We start from the raw sequence: 19,339 nt of genomic DNA on the forward strand, positions 1-19,339 counted from the left end.
TGTATATATATATATATATATATATATATATATATATATATATATATATATATATATCACTGGTTTAATGAGAGCATAAAATGGGCCATACACAGAACGTATACTCAGTAAGTAAGAAATTAAAACAAGCAAGTGCTAAATGTAATGTTTAAATATTTAGGTAGAGGTGATTGTGGAGAAGATGGGCAGGCAGACATCGATCAGCACTAATGTTCATATTTATACAAATCCATCAAAGAGTCAATGAAATCAGAGTCATTTATTGTAGCTTAGGGCAGAGAAAAAGCTCAGTGATAGTTATTGTCTGTAAGGAGAAGGGATCTCATTCAGAATACAGAACAGACATTTAAACAGAGATAGAACATGATGTTCTCCTGGATACTGGCTCATTAACTCTGGAAGAGACGGCTTAAACAGGTCAACAGCGAGGGGGGGAAGATGGTTTAAAGAAAGTTTACTTTATTGATCCCTCTCTGCATTTTAACCCATTCACTCGGTGAAGCAGTGGGCAGCCATTGGGCACCCGGGGGGCAGTGTGTAGGGATGGTACCTTGCTCAGGGGTACCTCAGGGTAGCTGTTCAGGGGAATTGAACCCGCGATTATCCGATCGTGGGGCCACCACTCTACCTACTGAGCAATCCCTGCCTGCAGGGAGGTTTTTTTCAGGATTCAAAACAATGCAGGATAAATTGGAAGAGAGGAGACTCTCACATGACGCACCGGATTAAAGAGAACAGTTTAAAACAGAAAAGGTCAGAAATCTGAAAATGAGTAAAAACCTCACATAGATCAAACTTCAATCACATTAGTTTCTCCACACCAGTTGGTGGCGATAATGCACCTATTCATTGTTTGTAAACTGCATGTAAAGAGGAACAGGAAGAGGCGGAGAAGAGCTGCAGCTGGATCACAAACCGAGTTTCTCTCATCTAAAGGTAAGCACCGAGCTAACGTTGCTGTGAGTTCAGTTCATGTTGAGTTTAGCTCCTGAATGAGGTCTTCTGCTGCTCTCCTCGGTGTCTGTTCACAGTTTATTGTGAACACGTTGAGAGAAGAGTGAGAGAGTGTTTGGAGAAAAACACCAACTAACCATTAGCTCAGCATGCTGCAGCTGTTTGGTGCACCAAACGGGCTGGGCCTGACTTTGATGCTACCGCTGCTGTTTGTGACAGGCGGGCACACACGGGCGTGTACACGGTCATTGTTGCGTTTGTTGTTTGTTGTACAGACTAACATAGAAGATCCGTTCACTGAGGCTGATGGGTAAGAGACACTGACTCATACCAGCAGAGAGAGAGAGAATCCGCCTCTGCTTCCAACGAGAGCAGGCTCGTCTGTTGTTCCGCTACTTTCTACAGACCGAGTGTTTGCTACAAGTCAGCTCATCCTCCCTCTGTTAGCCGCTGATCATATGCGACAATGCTTTCAGGTGTTTCTGTGAGTTTTTATGTCTAATATCTTTACTTCTATCTGTAAGTAGACTTTAATGAACAGGGCTTCTATATAAAATAAAGAAATCACCTGGTTTGCAAGTGCTTTTAAGGCTCTGTGTTATTACACCTACATTGTAATCAATCCAGTCCTTTTGGTCATTGAAGCATGTTTATAGAGCTGTGATGCTGTATTTTTGCTGCCCTCCTCTTCAGATTATCCGAGATTTTTCATGTCAGCGAGACTTCTTACAGATACATAAAGGATGCACAACACTGACTGGTTGCTTCTTCTTTTAATAGGAATTTTCTGTCTGGCTTAGTCACAACAGGTCTGTTTGACATATTGGTGACAGATTTATAACAGTTTAAGTTCCTGCAGTCGTTTTTGGCAAATCCTGGAAATCCCATTTTTGCCAAAAGAGACTAAATTAAAAGTTCATCTGCATGTTTTCAAGTAACATCTGCAGCTTTTCATGGAGCAGCTGCAAAGATCACTTTCCTTCACATTCCAGTTTTTGATCAGGAGCTTTGATTAACACCCCCTCCTGGTTTTTCCGACCAAAGATTTTCATGGTGATTTCGTATATCACCTATGAATGTCATGCAGCTGCTCTTTAATGCATAATGGCAGCAGAATGGACAGCAGGTTTAGCAAATCATTCTATCATAGCTGTGCATTATTGTGCATGTCCAATTATGTTTGCAAAGGAGTTCACAGCTAAAAGGGCGTCAGTGTGAGTGGAAATGGCTGTCTGTCTCTGTGTTAGCCCTGCGACAGGCTGGGGAGCTGTCCAGGGTGTACCACGTCTCTCGCCCCATCATAGCTGGGATAGGAAACCGCTGTGACAAAAGATAATTGTATTTATTAGTGAAATAATAAATGATAAACCAACATCTTTATAGGTTCTGCTTTGTGTTTAATGTCTCTCTCGCTGAGCGTACTGGGAGTAAGCCTGAGAGAGGGAGGCTCTGTTCAGTCACGTCAGCTCAATGAAGGTCACTCTTACTCTGCTCCTGTTTCTCATCGTTGCAGCTGAGCGTGCTTTGAATCTGGATGCTGGTGCTGGCTGTGAAAGGACTCCCTGTCCAAGGCTTTAGACTGGTTTGGTGTCTGATTCATTCAAAAACGTGTCTATCGGTCTGTGATGGTGTCTTGAACATGATTCACTCAAAATTGTCTGATGAAAAATGAAATATTTCACAGTACTGGGCACCTGTCAAGTTTCTCCTGAAGTTACCTGATATCACAACTCTCAGGTGTCACACGAATTCCACTCTGTGTTGTCTGATGAACATGTGGGACACTCTGAGCTTTCATTGGAGTCTAACAAAGATCTGTTTTGTGTCCCAGCTGATCAGCAGGAGGAGAAGAGTCTGATGGAGCAGCAGAGGAACATTTTCAGCCATTTGGATTCAGCTCAGCCACTACAGAGGAAATGATGAGCTCAACAGTGATGGTGAGGAAAATATTGCAGTTACTGTAACTGTGTCCACTTCATCAGCTGCTGGGTTAATAAAGAAAGCAGTCAGCAGCAGCTTTAGCCTATTTTTGTCCTGTGCTCCTTCAGAATCTACATTCACACTAAGAAATCACTGAAGACAAGATTGTAAAAAATGAAACTATCACATTTGCATATGCATATCTGCATACTGAAACAAAATTCATATCGAAACCACATTTTTTTAAGTACAATAAATAATTTTTCCAACGAACGGGACAGCTTTCTTCTACAGCCGTCTTTGTTCTTCTCTGTCTTATCTTCTGTTCTAAAGATAAAATAAGATAAGTCTTTGCTGCCATTAGGGCTGCCACGATTAGTCGACTAGTCACGATTATGTCGACTATCAAAATCGTCGACGACTGATTTAATAGTCGACGCGTCATTTGAAGCTTTGTAAGATCACAAAAGACGCAGGAATAAGTAGCATGATTTAAGAGTGTAATAATGAACTGAAACAGAAGATGGCAGCACTGCATGTACAAGGATGCCAGCTGCCGTTAAACCCCAAAGAAGAAGCTGTGTCCCAGAATTCATAGCGCGGCCCAGCTCAGTTTCCAACAATGGCGGCAGCTAGTTAGTTTTAATATTACTCTTATTATTCTTTCTGAGTCACAAAATAAACGTTTAACATGTTTTCAGGCGAGAATGTAGCTGTGTAAACCTCAAATATCTGCTCAGTTTATCGAGACACCACATATTTTCAAAAGCGCTCCGACGTTTTCAGAGACTTTCGCTACTCAGGTTAAACATACATAAGTCACTTAGATAACTTAAAAATATTATTATTTGGCTTTTTTCAGTATTTTATTTGTTCCTGAGTAAATCGGTTTGGCTGAGATTAAAGTTACAGTGGGGCAAAAAAGTATTTAGTCAGCCACCGATTGTGCAAGTTCCCCCACTTAAAATGATGACAGAGGTCAGTAATTTGCACCAGAGGTACACTTCAACTGTGAGAGACAGAATGTGAAAAAGAAATCCATGAATCCACATGGTAGGATTTGTAAAGAATTTATTGGTAAATCAGGGTGGAAAATAAGTATTTGGTCACCTCAAACAAGGAAAATCTCTGGCTCTCACAGACCTGTAACGTCTTCTGTAAGAAGCTTTTCTGTCCCCCACTCGTTACCTGTATGAATGGCACCTGTTTGAACTCATCATCTGTATAAAAGACACCTGTCCACAGCCTCAAACAGTCAGACTCCAAACTCCGCCATGGCCAAGACCAAAGAGCTTTCGAAGGACACCAGGAAAAGTATTGTAGACCTGCACCAGACTGGGAAGAGTGAATCTACAATAGGCAAGCAGCTTGGTGTGAAAAAATCAACTGTGGGAGCAATCATCAGAAAATGGAAGACATACAAGACCACTGATAATCTCCCTCGATCTGGGGCTCCACGCAAGATCTCATCCCGTGGGGTCAAAATGATCATGAGAACGGTGAGCAAAGATCCCAGAACCACACGGGGGGACCTGGTGAATGACCTGCAGAGAGCTGGGACCAAAGTAACAAAGGTCACCATCAGTAACACACTACAACGGCAGGGAATCAAATCCCGCAGTGCCAGACGTGTTCCGCTGCTGAAGCCAGTGCATGTCCAGGCCCGTCTGAAGTTTGCCAGAGAGCACATGGATGATACAGCAGAGGATTGGGAGAATGTCATGTGGTCAGATGAAACCAAAGTAGAACTTTTTGGTATAAACTCAACTCGTCGTGTTTGGAGGAAGAAGAATACTGAGTTGCATCCCAAGAACACCATACCTACTGTGAAGCATGGGGGTGGAAACATCATGCTATGGGGCTGTTTTTCTGCCAGGGGGACAGGACGACTGATTGAGAGTGGCCTAGCCAGTCTCCAGACCTCAACCCCATAGAAAATCTGTGGCGGGAGTTGAAAGTCCGTGTTGCTCGGCGACAGCCCCAAAACATCACTGCTCTCGAGAAGATCTGCATGGAGGAATGGGCCAAAATACCAGCTACTGTGTGTGCAAACCTGGTAAAGACCTATAGTAAACGTTTGACCTCTGTTATTGCCAACAAAGGTTACTGTATAGTTTTTACACGGCTGAATAAACCTCAAGCAGACAGCTGATTATCAGAAGTGTGAGATGCTCGAGAATTTACTTCAGTGTCCTGTTATATTTTAGATAGCAAGGAGTTTATTAAACTTCACCGAAACAATCTGTAAATTTCATTAAAATTCAATAAACTATCATCTTGTCTTTATTTTTAGTTAGCACAGACCTTAAACACTTAAAGCTGTAAGCTAATGATAGTTATATAAGAGCAGATGCTACTGGTGCAATAAGTTGTATGTACAATGGATGCATGATCTGATTAGTCGACTATCAAAATAATCGTTTGTGGCAGCCCGAGCTGCCACTTTTACCAGAAGAATGAAACACAGTTTGGCATCTCTTCATATCGCGCCATCGGCCCCTCTGGCCATCACCAGTAGGTGGTAGGTGAAGTGTCTTGCCCAAGGACACAACGACTGAGACTGTCTGAGCTGGGGCTTGAACCGGAAACCTTCCAGTTACGAGACGAACACCCAACTCTTTGAGCCACGATCGCCCTTTGTGTTGTGTTGTGCTGTGCTGTGCTGTGCCATCCGTTTCGCCAGAGGTTGTTTGGTTTCCCTGATGTATAAATCCTGTCAATCCTCCTGGCACTTAACAGCGCACACCAAGGGTGTAGATTTGGTTTTAGCATTGGTGGGGACGGATGATTCAACCTCCCAACCCTACCATGTTTCTTGTTTTTTCCTTTTTGTCTTTGCTTCTTGATAAAAAAAGAGAAATATACTTGCCTACATATGCTATTCTACATGCTTTTAAACCATTTAAAATTACCATACATATATATATGTACAAAAAACTTGAATTTTACAATGTTTATTCATCGAATAAAATAAGTTAAATGTCACCGTCATTATTGTCCGGCCGGAAACAGCGGGGGTGTCCAAATTCAGAGGTTGCGTCCACCTGAGGACCCGGCCTTCGTGGTCCTCTGAAAGCCGGGTAGACCGGAAATGAGCGACTGTGACGATCTAGCCTTCAGAATTACGTCACGAGCTTTCTCGGTGGAGTGAAACTCAGCTGTCTGCTCCTTGCTATCTAAAATATAACCGGACGTTTTTTTTCGACCATCTCACACTTCTTTTTAATCAGTTTTCTATTTGATGTTTATTCAGCTGTGAGAAAACCCCGGAGGAACCCTCCCGAGGGATTAATAAAGCTTTATTTAATCTAATCTAATCTAATAAAAGACCTAGCAGGTCTTTGAGGTCATCTGATCAGGGCTTACTTGCTTTAAAAAATACTAAGAGGAGGACTAAGGGTGATAGTGCCACTGTGGCCCCCAGACTGTGGAACTCTCTCCCCCAAACATTAAGAACTGTGGACTCAGTAGCTGTTTTTAAAAAACAACTCAAAACTCACCTTTTTAAAACTGCTTTTGGTTAATTTTTTGCCTGTTTTATTTTCTCTTTTTAAATCTTTTTATGACTTGTAATCTTATGTGCAGCACTTTGTGATTCTGTCTTGAAAGGTGCTATATAAATAAACATTTATTTATTATTATTTATTTAATAATTTTAATCTCAGCCAAACCGATTTACTCACGAACAAATAAAACACTGAAAAATGCCAAACAATAACATGTTTGAGTTATTTAAGTGACTTATATATCATGTTTAACCTGAGTAGCGAAAGACCACGGGGGTTTGAAAACAATGTGCCGGGAGTTTGCTGTTCTCCCCTACTCAGATACTTAAAGTTTACACAGCTACACTCTCGCCTGAAAATATGTTAAAACTTTATTTTGCGACCCAGAAAGGGTAATAAGAGTAATATTAAAACTAAGTAGCTGCAGTAGTAGTAGCCATTGTTGGAAACTGGCTGAGGCAATCTGGGATATGGTTTTTCAATTTTGTTGGCTCCGGGAGATTTTCGGGAGGGGCACTGAAATTCGGGATTCACCCAGAACAATCAGGAGGGTTGGCATGTATGTCCTAGCATAGCCTGTAACGTTATTATGACGGACACATTTTATGAGTGAACTTGACTTTAAGTGATTTACAGGTTTCTTTGAAAAATACTTTCTTATATCCAGCTTCTTCCTTTTTGCTGCCATCCTCCTCTCCTCCTTGCAGGTCCTCGCAGCGCAGGCTTACCGCTGCTAAAACTAAACAGAGCTCCCCGAAAGGCACAGCCAATCACATTGGCCATATTTGTCACATGAGGTAGGACTCCAGTAGAGAACGTAATTTAACTCTTTCTGCACCGCTGGGTGAAGAAGACGTTGACAGATTGTTTTTTTTTTTTTTGGGGGTTTTTTCTATCGGTTTTCTTTTTCTTTTCTGGAAGAGATCAAATTATTGGTGGGTACAAGTCAATAATCGCTGGATATTGGTGGGGACGTGTCCCTTCTGTCCATGCCAAATCTACGCCTTTGGCATACACTATGTTACTCTGTTTGTGTCGGGGGACCCGATCCTTGGGGTGGACCAGTTTTTGGCGCAGCGTTTTGGGGTTTAAAAGCCACAGAGACCTGATGTTTAGAAAAATTGTGTCTCAACTGCTCCAATACTCCTGACACATATGGGATCACTACAGGTTTTCGCTTAGGCAGCGGTTGTCCTTCTCTCCTGGATCAGCTGGAGCTTTCTTTAGGTGCCTTTCCTGCTTTGACAAAAGTCCAGCTGGGATAACCACATTTACTCAAGGCCTTCTTGATGTGCCGTTCTTCTGCCTCCCTGGCTGCTGTGTCTGTGGGGATGGTGTTCGCTTTGTGTTGTAGCGTCCTGATGACACCCAGTTTGTGCTCCAGTGGATGATGAGAGTCAAACCTTAAATACTGATCCGTATGTGTAGGTTTACGGTACACGTCAGCTTTTAGATGTCCCCCATTACTGATGGAAATCTCACAGTCTAAGAAGGCTAACCTGCCACTTTTCATATCCTCCCTAGTTAATTTGATGTGTCGGTCCACCGAGTTAATGTGATCCGTGAAATGTAGTACGTCCTGAGATTTGATTTTCACCCAGGTGCATCCCACTTGCATCCCAGTCACGGAAGCGTTGGAGGTAGTCCGTAAGAGATTACAGGATAACCCCAACCTCAGCAACAGGACCACTCTCAGCATCGACCAAGTGTTTGCTTTTGGAACTGTGTCTTCATTCCACCTACTTCACATACAAGGGTCAGTTCTACAGGCAGAAACATGGGTGTGCCATGGGTTCCCCAGTTTCACCCATTGTGGCCAATTTGTACATGGAAGAAGTGGAAAAGAGGGCTTTGCTATCCTACCCTGGAACACCACCAAGCCATTGGTTCAGATATGTGGATGACACCATAAAGACTGAGTCTTTGACTCTCGGAGGAGGCGGATGCACTTTTTCTCCTCTCCTCTCCTCTCCTCTCCCTTATCTTCCCTGCTTAGCTCTTATGTCCTTGTGTAGTCTCATGTTTTTTGTATTATTTTCCCTGGAACACTCACAGTCTGTTTCTAAAACCTAAAAGAGAATTATGGATTTGATCAATCTCTGAATGCTATTGACACCCTTTTCTCAATGAGAAGTCTGGGCTCGGGAGAGCCCGAGTGTCCTGGAGGGACTTTCCCTGCCGGATACACGATGGACGGGTGGCAGACATGGAGGATCGTGTGCCTGGCGGGACTGTCGATCGAGGATGCTGAAGATTCAGAACCATGATAACAGGGTTCTTGCTGATCGGAGCTGGCTTGGCCCTGACTTATCAGAGAATTAAGAGAGCGGAACCGGCTGTTCAAAAATTTTTATATAACTTTAATTCACATAAAAAACAGCTGCTTGTTTGAGTGAAAATACATTGATGGGTTTTATTTCACACTAATAATGTTGTATAGTTGTAAAGTATTTTGTCTAGTGTCAATTATATTGTCAATTATATCATAATCGCTCATTTTCAAATGTATATCATGATAAATATTTTTGGTCACATCACCCTGCTCTATGTCCAGGGTATGAGGGGTCCATGATGATGATTCTGCCTTTCTGCTGAAGTCTGCCTGTATAAATGTCTCTGAGGGGAGTTAATGAAATGCCAACTGCCCGCTCTGCCGCCCACACCACCTGCTGCAAGTTCCCCTTGTCCTCCATAGTACAGCAGCTGGACCAGAGTTTACAGCAGTAAGTCAGAAGGCTCTCGATGGTGCAGCGGTAGAACTTACTTAGCAGTATTTCGGGTATTTGGGCTTGACACAGCTTACTGAGGAAGTACAGCATTTGCTGTGCTTTGTACCTGGTGGGAAATGTTTGTGGACCAGGTAACGTATGTTAAGATGTGAACTCTAAGAAACTTAAAGCTTTCTAACCTTTCTACCTCCTCTCCATCAATGTAGAGCACAGGTGTTGAACTCCAGGCCTCGAGGGCCGGTGTCCTGCAGATTTTACATGTGTCCTTGATTCAACACAGCTGATTTTAAATGGCTAAATTACCTCCCAACATGTCTTGCAGTTCTACAGAAGCCTGGTAATTAACTAATCATTTGATTCAGGTGTGTTGACCCAGGGCAAGATCTAAAACCTGCAGGACACCGGCCCTCGAGGCCTGGAGTTCGTCACCCCTGATGTAGAGGGTAGAGTGCTCAGCTCGCTTTCTTCATCTGAAGTCGATTTCCATCTCCTTGGTCTTGGTCTCGTCCACTGGAAGAGATGGTGGCTGACTTAAAGCAGGGTGGTATTACAGACTGTAGCAGTGAGAGGTGGAAGATGGTGGTGAAAACCTCTGCTTGTTGGTCTGCACATGCTTTAAGCACTCTACCTGCTACACGGTCTGGACCATCTGCTTTCCTTGCGTTGACTCTGTGCAGTGTGGCTCTGACCTGATGCTGCTCCAGCTGGATAGGGGTGTCGTCCCTCTCTGAAACAGCAGGAAGGGTGATGGTGTCCCTGTTCTGTTGGTCAAAGTGGGCAAAGAACTGGTTTAGGGTGTCAGGAAATCACATGACAGGGTGGGGCTAGGAGTCACAATGAGCTCACTCGAAACCCTGGCTGATTGTGACCCACACCCGTTTTCACATCTTGGCTCATGTGATTAGGTGGAGGATCATCAGGGGGTCCTTTTGTCCCTCTTTAGGGGGATACTCCCACTGGGTTTAAATCTGAGACTCTCCACCAGTTGACCCTAGAACTGAAGAAGCTTCTCTGATGACCGGTGAAACATCTTCAGGCAAACTAAAGAAGTCCAGACGTTTTCCTTCCAAGCTCCTTAGACTAGGATGACCTGGATGACTGAGAACCTTCACAGACAATAAACATTAAATAAATGTAAACTATTAAAATATGGGTTATTTTAAAAATGCATCCTACAAGGTGTTTGGTGACTGCCATGCTCCAATCTCATGTTTAAAACTAGTATTAATGGACGAAGTTTAAAGTTTATGTTTGACTGGATTTCACTCAATGTTTGTATCTCTGTCACTGCAGGACCAACATGGAGCGAGAAGTCAGCGATCTCAGGAGACCAACACACCTCACAGAAGAAAGGGAGAGAAAACATACAGCTGTGATGAGTGTGGGATGACTTTTACTCGGAAGTATTTTCTAGAAAGACATGAAGTCATCCACACGGGAGAGAGACCGTTCAGATGTGACTTGTGTGGGAATTCTTTTACCCAGCCTGGAAACTTAAAAGCACACCAGGTCATTCACAGTGGAGTTAAAGCGTACAGCTGTGATGAATGTGGAAAGGGTTTCACCAGGAAAGAAGGCTTGGTAAGGCATAAGCTCATCCACAGAGGAGTTAAACCTTACAGCTGTGATCAGTGTAGCAGAGCTTTTACTCAAAGTAGTAGCTTAAGGAAACATCAGGTTTCCCACTCTGGTATTAAGGCTTACAGCTGTGACATCTGTGAAAAAACTTTCAGCCACATAGAAAATCGAAATAAACACCAGCGTATTCACACCGGACAGGATGTTTATTGCTGTGAACAGTGCGGCAAACTGTTTGTAAGATACAAACAATTACAAATCCACAGGTTTACCCACACCGAGGAGAGACCTTATAAATGTGACCTGTGCGAAAAGACTTTTAAAGCACAGAGTTCTGTAAAAGTCCACCAACAGATTCACACCAGACAGAAACTCTACAAGTGCAGTTACTGTGAGGTATGTATTATAATGTTTTTCTTGTAATTTTAGCCTTTTTGGATCAACACTCCTCATGAAAGTGCATGTGAGCAATTAGTTCAATTTCAGTTATGACTTTTAACTTGAGTTTGTTATACTTTTGTAATGCCAAAGTTTATACTACACTGCAGAAGTCTCATGTCTCCCCTTAATTTCTTTATAGTTTGCTTCAAAGAAAACTTTCTTGTAGGTTGTTTTGTTTTGGGGTTTTTTTTGTCTCGAGCAATAGCTCGCCAGCTTTCCGAAGGTCTGTAGTTTTCCTTTGGACACTGGCTGCTTTTACACTCTGTTTCAGTCTGGTCACTGTACCCTGACCATTTTTACTGGATTTATTTTATTATTATCATCATTATCATTTTATTATTACTATTTAAGCTACATTACACTGACCTCCAGATTACTGAATCATCAGAAAGGCACCTAACTCACCAGTGTTGTCTAGACATAACAGGCGTCTTGGCAAAGAACCACATTTACATTCTGTCTTCATACATTTTGTTACTACCAGCCTTAAACAAGTCTTTATTATTATTTATTTAGTTGTATCTGTGAAACATACCAACAACATCACAGCATATCTCTGTGTTTTATATTTGAGCTGTGTTTATCTTAGAAAATAATCTCTTCTTCCTCTCATGTCCTCTTTCTTACATTGTTCTCCATGTCACAGTAAAATGACCCCACAAAATAATTTTTCTTTGGTTACTGTAAATGTTACCTTTGAAATTATCTGCCATTTTTTTTAAAGGACCCACTGTCTTTTAAAAACTCATCCAGGTTATTCTTACGCCACTCAGTGAAGTAGCACAAATGCAGTTTCACATCAGAACCATGCACACAGATCATGTGATGTCTTGGCTGTCTGTGTGACATCATCTAAAAAACAGTAAACAGCTCATAAAAACTGAAGTCAAATGATAGTGTTTTGCATTCAACTACCAATCATATTTAATTAACTGAACATATTTTAACTCCTGATGAGGACCTCTATAAAAGCAGAGTTTCACAGTTTGCTGATCTGAAGCATTCAGGTGTGTGTTCTGATTTTAGAGAAAGAACTGTTGCCAGTAAGGTCAGACTGTGCAACGTGCTGAGAAACCGCATGTGGGATTAAAACAGATTTGGTTTCATGTGATTATCTTCTATTATTAAAACTTAAAAAAGGGATTAAATAAAAAAAAATAGACTCACCCCATGCACTTTCAGGGATTGTTTGAGGGTACAGTTTTGCATGACTTCATTTTTTTTAAAGTAAAGGTATAAAAGGTATCTGGTACTTTGATGGGTTAACTTTTTTCAGATATAATAAAATGTAATTTGATGTTGGCAGAGATGCTCTTTATTTCAAGCCTGGTTCAGGATTAAAATGTTGAAGGAATTCCCTGACTTACGCTGTCTTTGTGTCTTTGTTTAGAAGCAGAGCAGCACAGATGGATCCAGTTCTCAACCCTGTCATCACTGTGGTGGTGGGAAACCGTTTCGTTGTGACCTGTGTGGAAAAACTTTCAACTGGCAAACAAACCTAATGATGCACCATCGGCGACATACTGGACACAAATTGCATTATTGCGAAGAATGCGGGAAAGGCTTCCCCACACCAGATAAACTAAAACGTCATGAACTCATCCACAGTGGGGTTAAAGAGCACCTCTGTGACCAGTGTGGGTCATCCTTCACCACTGCAGATCAGCTTAAAGTGCATAAACGTGTCCACACAGGAGAGAAACCATACAAGTGCCGACACTGTAACAAAAGGTTTTCCCGGTCAGATAAACGTAACCGTCATGAACGTACGCACGCCAACAAGAACTGCAGCAGGAATCCCAGTTTGTAGTCCACTCTGGAAATAAACTGTTGCACCAAAAAGTTGATTCTGTTCATCTAGACGCAGCGTTTTCAGTAGGAGGCACGTTTTATCACTCATCCATCATGTCCTCTTCAGTCTAGGATGGCTGCAGGTTTCCCAAGCCTTAAAAAGGCAGTTGTGTAATGACTCTAATTGGCACCAGGACCTGACAGTAAGCTGTGGAAACAGTTTCATGATCATTAATATGCAAATTGTTATGACAGTTGTTCAGTCTGTAGCAGCTGACTGGTGAACTGGCATTTATTTGCATCATAGCTGGAGTGGTTAGCTGGTTCCAGTTTGACTTGGGGACCACAACTTTGGCCTTAAACATAAACTTTGAATAAGGAGAGCTTCCTGTATTTTAGTGTATTTAGCACTCTTAGCTAATTATAGGCCAATCTCCAACCTTCCTTTCATATCAAAAATCCTTGAAAGAGTAGTTGTCAAACAGCTAACAGATCATCTGCAGAGGCTTATTTGAAGAGTTTCAGTCAGGTTTCAGAGCTCATCACAGCACAGAAACAGCTTTAGTGAAGGTTACAAATGATCTTCTTATGGCCTCTGACAGTGGACTCATCTCTGTGCTTGTCCTGCTAGACCTCAGTGCAGCGTTCGATACTGTCGACCATAATATCCTATTAGAGCGATTAGAACATGCTGTAGGTATTACAGGTACATAGCATACATTTACACTGCTATGCAGATGACACCCAGCTCTATCTGTCCATGAAGCCAGATAACACACACCAATTAGTTAAACTGCAGGAATGTCCTAAAGACATAAAGACCTGGATGGCCGCTAACTTTCTGCTTCCTAATTCAGATCAAACTGAGGTTATTGTACTCGGCCCTGAAAAGCTTAGAAATATGGTATCTAACCAGATTCTTACTCTGGATGGCATTACCTTGGCCTCCAGTAACGCTGTGAGGAACCTTGGAGTCATTTTTGACCAAGACATGTCCTTCAACGCACATATTAAACAAATATGTAAGACTGCGTTCTTCCATTTGTGCAATATCTCTAAAGTTAGAAATATCCTGTCTCAGAGTGACGCTGAAAAACTAGTTCATGCATTTATTACTTCCAGGCTGGACGACTGTAATTCATTATTATCAGGATGTCCAAAAAACTCCCTGAAAAGCCTTCAGCTAATCCAAAATGCTGCAGCAAGAGTCCTGACAGGGACTAGAAAGAGAGCAGATTTCTTCTGTATTTGTGTCTTTGAAGGTTCTTCTGTATTGGCTTCCCTTCATTGGCTTCCTGTTAAATCCAGAATTCAAAATCCTGCTCCTCACATACAAGGTCTTAAATAATCAGGCCCCATCTTATCTTAATGACCTTGTAGTACCATATCACCCTATTAGAGCACTTCGCTCTCGCTCTGCAGGCCTACTTGTTGTTCCTAGAGTATTTAAAAGTAGAATGGGAGGCAGAGCCTTCAGTTTTCAGGCCCCTCTTCTGTGGAACCAGCTTCCAGTTTGGATTCAGGAGACAGACACTATCTCTACTTTCAAGATTAGGCTTCAAACTTTCCTTTTTGCTAAAGCATATAGTTAGGGCTGGACCAGGTGACCCTGAATCCTCCCTTAGTTATGCTGCAATAGACGTAGGCTGCCGGGGATTCCCATGATTAGGGATGGGTATCGTTTAGGTTTTATCCGATACCGGTGCCAAATCGGTACTTTTGAAACGGTGCCGGTGCTCAAACCGGTGCTTAAAGAATGGAGAACACAAAATTGGTCCAAAAACCTCTCATGTTCAGCTGTTTTTTTGTAAAAATATAACAATGTTAGCCTTTTCTGCAGCTATGGGGCATATATGGTATCACTCTTGGCTGGAAGCAGTGCTTAAACAACGGAAAAAACACAAACTTTGTCCAAAAACCTCTCATGTTTAACTGTTTTCCACTTTTTCTTTGGTCATTTTAGCCTTTTTAGCCAGGGTGAAGGGAGTATCTGCCATCAAACAAGAAGACAGCCGCATGTAGCTATGATGATGTTTGCTAGTTCACCTTACATGCATTAATGTAATAACGTGGTTAGCCTACTCAACGTAAATTAGCTACTCACGCAGAGAAGAACGGCTGCTGCCACCATCATCCGTCATCATTTCTGCTACACTGGCAGGGCTAGGGGCCAGGACTCTCCTCTTCGTGTTTTTGGGGGATGTTGCATAACAGGCAACCCACCCGCAGTATATGTGCTCGGTATGAGGTCTCGCAGCAAGCTATCAAATACGGCGCATTTCTGGGCTTTTAAAAAAAACGCTATGCGTCGCCAGGTGTTTCATCGGATTCGAGGTGTTACCTCCTTTGACAGTATCACAGTATCAGCTTAAAGCACTTGTTGCTGCTGAGTTTGCATATTTTGCTATGAAGTACAGCCAGACTTTTGACCGCTTCGCCTTGGACATTTTTAATCTGTAGCTCTGCATAAAAGAACGTACGTACCTGGCCCCGCCTACAATCCTCGGAAACGTAAAATGATTGGCTAGAATCTAAAGTGTATCACAGCTCAGGAAAAAAAAAGCACCGAAATGTGCACTGCTTTTCGGTCTGGTTACTACCGTTTATGTCAGAACCGGTGCCATCATGGCACCGGACACCGGTACCCATCCCTACCCATGATGCATTGAGTTTTTCCTTTCCAGTCACCTTTCTCACTCACTATGTATTAACAGACCTCTCTGCATTGAATCATATCTGTTATTAATCTCTGTCTCTCTTCCACAGCATGTCTTTATCCTGTCTTCCTTCTCTCACCCCAACCGGTTGCAGCAGATGGCCGCCCCTCCCTGAGCCTGGTTCTGCCGGAGGTTTCTTCCTGTTAAAAGGGAGTTTTTCCTTCCCACTGTCGCCAAAGTGCTTGCTCATAGGGGGTCATATGATTGTTGGGTTTTCTCTGTATCTATTATTGTGCGATCTACTGTACAATATAAAGCACCTTGAGGCGGCTTTTGTTGTGATTTGGCGCTATATAAATAAAATTGAATTGAATTGAACTTAATTAAGCAGTGTCTGTGGGATGGGAAAAGGGCAAGAATCAAGCTAAGTAAATTATATGCTTAAATTATATGAGAGAAGGGAGAAGGGTGGTTTAAGTTTACCCGATCCAAGATTATATTCAGTCTCATTCGAGATGGCAAAATTGGTTATTTACTGGGGAATAAATCAAGCTGGACAGGAATGGCTAAGTATAGAGTCTGAGATTTATACTCCTTTTGATCCAAAAGGTATGTTGTCTCAAAGCTGCACTTCACTGAACCCAATTTTGTTTCATTCTAGCCAGGTTTGGCTCAATATACATAGAATTCTTAAAATATCACCTCATGTGCAGTTTTACTCATCTCTTTAGAACAATCCAGCTATTCATATAGGAAAAAAACGTGTTTTGGAAATTGTGGCAGTCTCATGGCATAATTGTTATTAGCGACTTATCTAAAGATGGAAAATTTATGTCCTATAGAGACCTTGTTCAAACATACAAATTGGAAGGGAAGGAAAATTTCTGGAGATATTTGCAAATTAGACATTGTGTGACATCGAAGTTCAGAAGGGGACATGAAAATCTTGTTCTAAATTTTATAAATATGCCTCAGGAGCACCACACAGCAATGTGTTTTTATAGGCTGGTAAACGATAATAGAAGTGGGGAATGTTCGAACATTAAAACTTTGTGGCAGAAAGATTTAAATGCACCAATTCCAAACGAAAAATGGATGGGCATTTTGGCGGGAAATAGGCTTTATGTTAAGGAGGCGACGAGCAAATGCATACATTATTAAATTCTGCATAGATATTATCATACTCCAACAAGATTACATCGTATGAAGCTTATGCCTGACTATCTCTGTTGGAAATGTACAATTGAGGCGGGGACTTTCCTACATTGTTTTTGGGAATGTTCCTTTATAGCTCCTTTTTGGAAGGAAGTCATCACACTCTTAGAAGGTTGTTCAGGATCAGAAGTGCCCTTGACTCCTGAATTGTGCTTGTTAGGAGACCGTTCTCATATTCCAAGAACTCTCAATAATATTTTTACGGTTGTTATGGTTGGACTGGTAACTGCATCGAGGATTATCCTTAGGCACTGGAAGACTGCAGTATGTCCTGAACTGAGACTGCTTCCTATGAGTCCATGCTGAATAAACTTAAAAATGACACAGAAGTCAAAGATGAACATTGGGACTACTTTTGGAGCTATTTGAAGCAAACAGGATTTTGACCGTATTATTGTAATTTGAAGGACTATTAACTGTGACCACCGGTCCAAATGTTACCTAACGGTCAATTTTATTTGCCCATTTCTGTGTTTCTTCTCTTGGAACCCATTGTTAGTTACTCTTTTCTTTCTTTTAGACTTGTAAGGGCAGAGGTGTACAACAGCAGTTTTCTTGTGGGTGTTTTTTTCTGTTTTTTGGGGGGGTTTTCCCCCTCTTATACAGGTTTAAGTATATGTTGCAAAATCAATAAAAAACTTAAATGCCAAAAGAGTGAAGTGAGAAATGGAAACATGTTTACAGTCAAAGTGACTGCTTTCAGTGGCACTGATGGAGGTTTATCAGACGGGGACACCTGGCTGTTCTCCACTCACACAGCATTCTTGCAGCTTATTAGAAGCTCTGACATTAAATTTGACAAATAAATAAATAAGCATTAAAAAGATGAATTTTCATTCAAAAAAACAAAGAATGTCTGTGTTAATGTTTTAAATGACCACAAGGGTGTACAACATAGCCAAACTTTCCCATCCCACTCAGCAATATCTGCCGTTTGATTATCGGTGCTTAATAAAGTCAACCACTGAGCACGCTCAAAGAAAGGTGAGGCATCTCACTCTTCTTTTGCACAAACAGGTGAGGACTGTTGACTTGACTCAGACATGTGATCAGAGGAATGGTTACCAGACTATAAAAAGAGAGGAAGAGATCCTACTTCATTTTATAATGTAATTGTTGAAAACGTGTCACCAGGAAATTTCCCACAGTAGTCAAATATCCAGCCAAGAGTTAGTGATGGCTACCAAAAACATCTGGTCGAAGTGCAACTTGCTAACAGACATTAAATCAAATACTAGATATATGTGTATATCTGAGGCCATACGCATACTTTTGAATCTGTGTCAACTAGAGGAAATACAAAATACATGGATTCTTGTTTGTTCATTAAAGATATCTGCTGTACAGTCCATTCTACAAAAAGAACAGTTAAAGAAGTCAGAGCCCAAAACTACCATGAAACTCGTGCTCATGATGAGTGGATGTGAACTTCTGATCACAACTGTGAATTCAGAATCGGCTTTTCACATGAACAACCAGAGTGCTCATTAGGAGTATATTTTCGTGTTGTCTGGCTGCTCAATATGATGAAGGAAACTGGCTGCAGCTGTTTAAGCAGAGACAGATGTGGAGCGGTGTTATATAAAGTTTGCCTTTGTTCTCCTCACGTGAAACCCACATGCCTGTAAACAGCATCTCAAACTGACTGTATTGTTGATTCAAGGATACAATAAACTCACATTACAAAACATTTATAGATTCATTTGTTCATCCACAGCAGCTGGAAGCTTATTGTAACCCTGATAAAGACTTTTCTGCTCCAACTTCTCCCAGCATGCTGAGCTAATGGTTAGTTGGTGTTTTTCTCCAAACACTCTCTCACTCTTCTCTCAACGTGTTCACAATAAACTGTGAACAGACACCGAGGAGAGCAGCAGAAGACCTCATTCAGGAGCTAAACTCAACATGAACTGAACTCACAGTAAAGTTAGCTCGGTGCTTACCTTTAGATGAGCCCACAAACCGAGAGAAACTCCGCGATGAAGCTGCAACTCTTTCCAAACACAGGAAACAGATCAGGGAGCAGAGACCCACGTGGTTCATGGTAGAAAATCGCAGTTAATCACCTGGGAAGAAGCAAAGATGTCAAAGTGGCGCTTTATATTGTAAGGTAAACCCTGCAATAACACAGGAGTTAGGAAATGAAAAGTCAGTGCTCAGAGAGTCAGACCGATTAATAATGTTAAGCTGCTGTGTGAAAACTACAAAGTTCTGAAGATGGACTACAAAGCGTACATCCCAGGTAGAAAATCAAGTTTGAATTAGATCCTGTTGCTATGCTCTTCTGCGTGCAAAAAACACCCAAGTTTAAGCAGTTTATATCCGGGATGTGAGAACTCTGCAGAGATATTTCCTGACCTTGTACCTGTACAGGTAGATCAGCACTGTTGATCCTCTCTCCTGTCCTGCATCGTGGCTGATGTGCACGGGACAGACTGGGTTCTCCGAAAGTCCACTGTACAGGTCATATAAGAGTGGAGAACCACCGGGTGAGCTGTCACCTCATTAATGAGGCTGTCATTTGAACAGAACAGCTATGAAGTGAGAT

At 41.9% G+C, this 19,339-nt stretch overlaps 1 protein-coding gene across 3 annotated transcripts; it reads left to right on the top strand.

Moving 5' to 3' along the window:
- The first annotated feature begins 851 nt into the window (after positions 1-851).
- LOC146567744 (uncharacterized) lies at positions 852-18,481 on the top strand. 3 transcript variants are annotated; one of them, XM_085287770.1, is made up of 6 exons: positions 912-936; positions 2,786-2,891; positions 7,088-7,177; positions 8,935-9,103; positions 10,403-11,083; positions 12,519-18,481. In XM_085287770.1, exons 5-6 carry the CDS (start codon positions 10,496-10,498, stop codon positions 12,936-12,938), a joined length of 1,008 nt encoding a protein of 335 aa, XP_085143896.1. In that variant the 5' UTR covers positions 912-936; positions 2,786-2,891; positions 7,088-7,177; positions 8,935-9,103; positions 10,403-10,495; the 3' UTR covers positions 12,939-18,481. The 3 variants fall into 3 exon arrangements, with proteins under 3 accessions (XP_085143894.1, XP_085143896.1, XP_085143895.1); XM_085287769.1 differs by lacking the exon at positions 8,935-9,103; XM_085287768.1 differs by lacking the exons at positions 7,088-7,177; positions 8,935-9,103 and having other exon boundaries at positions 852-936.
- Positions 18,482-19,339: the final 858 nt, after the last annotated feature.

Source organism: Mchenga conophoros, linkage group LG9 (genome assembly GCF_057382185.1).
Source record: "Mchenga conophoros isolate Kocher_MC1m ecotype Shallow Benthic linkage group LG9, M_conophoros_male_GT1.1, whole genome shotgun sequence".
NCBI lineage: Eukaryota > Metazoa > Chordata > Actinopteri > Cichliformes > Cichlidae > Mchenga > Mchenga conophoros.

Excerpts from the sequence above, each read along its gene's own strand:
- LOC146567744 (XM_085287768.1), top strand. The coding sequence starts at position 2,871 with ATGATGAGCTCAACAGTGATG. Across the intron at positions 2,892-10,402 it reads TGATGAGCTCAACAGTGATG|GACCAACATGGAGCGAGAAG; the intron begins GTGAGGAAAATA and ends CTGTCACTGCAG. Across the intron at positions 11,084-12,518 it reads ACAAGTGCAGTTACTGTGAG|AAGCAGAGCAGCACAGATGG; the intron begins GTATGTATTATA and ends GTCTTTGTTTAG.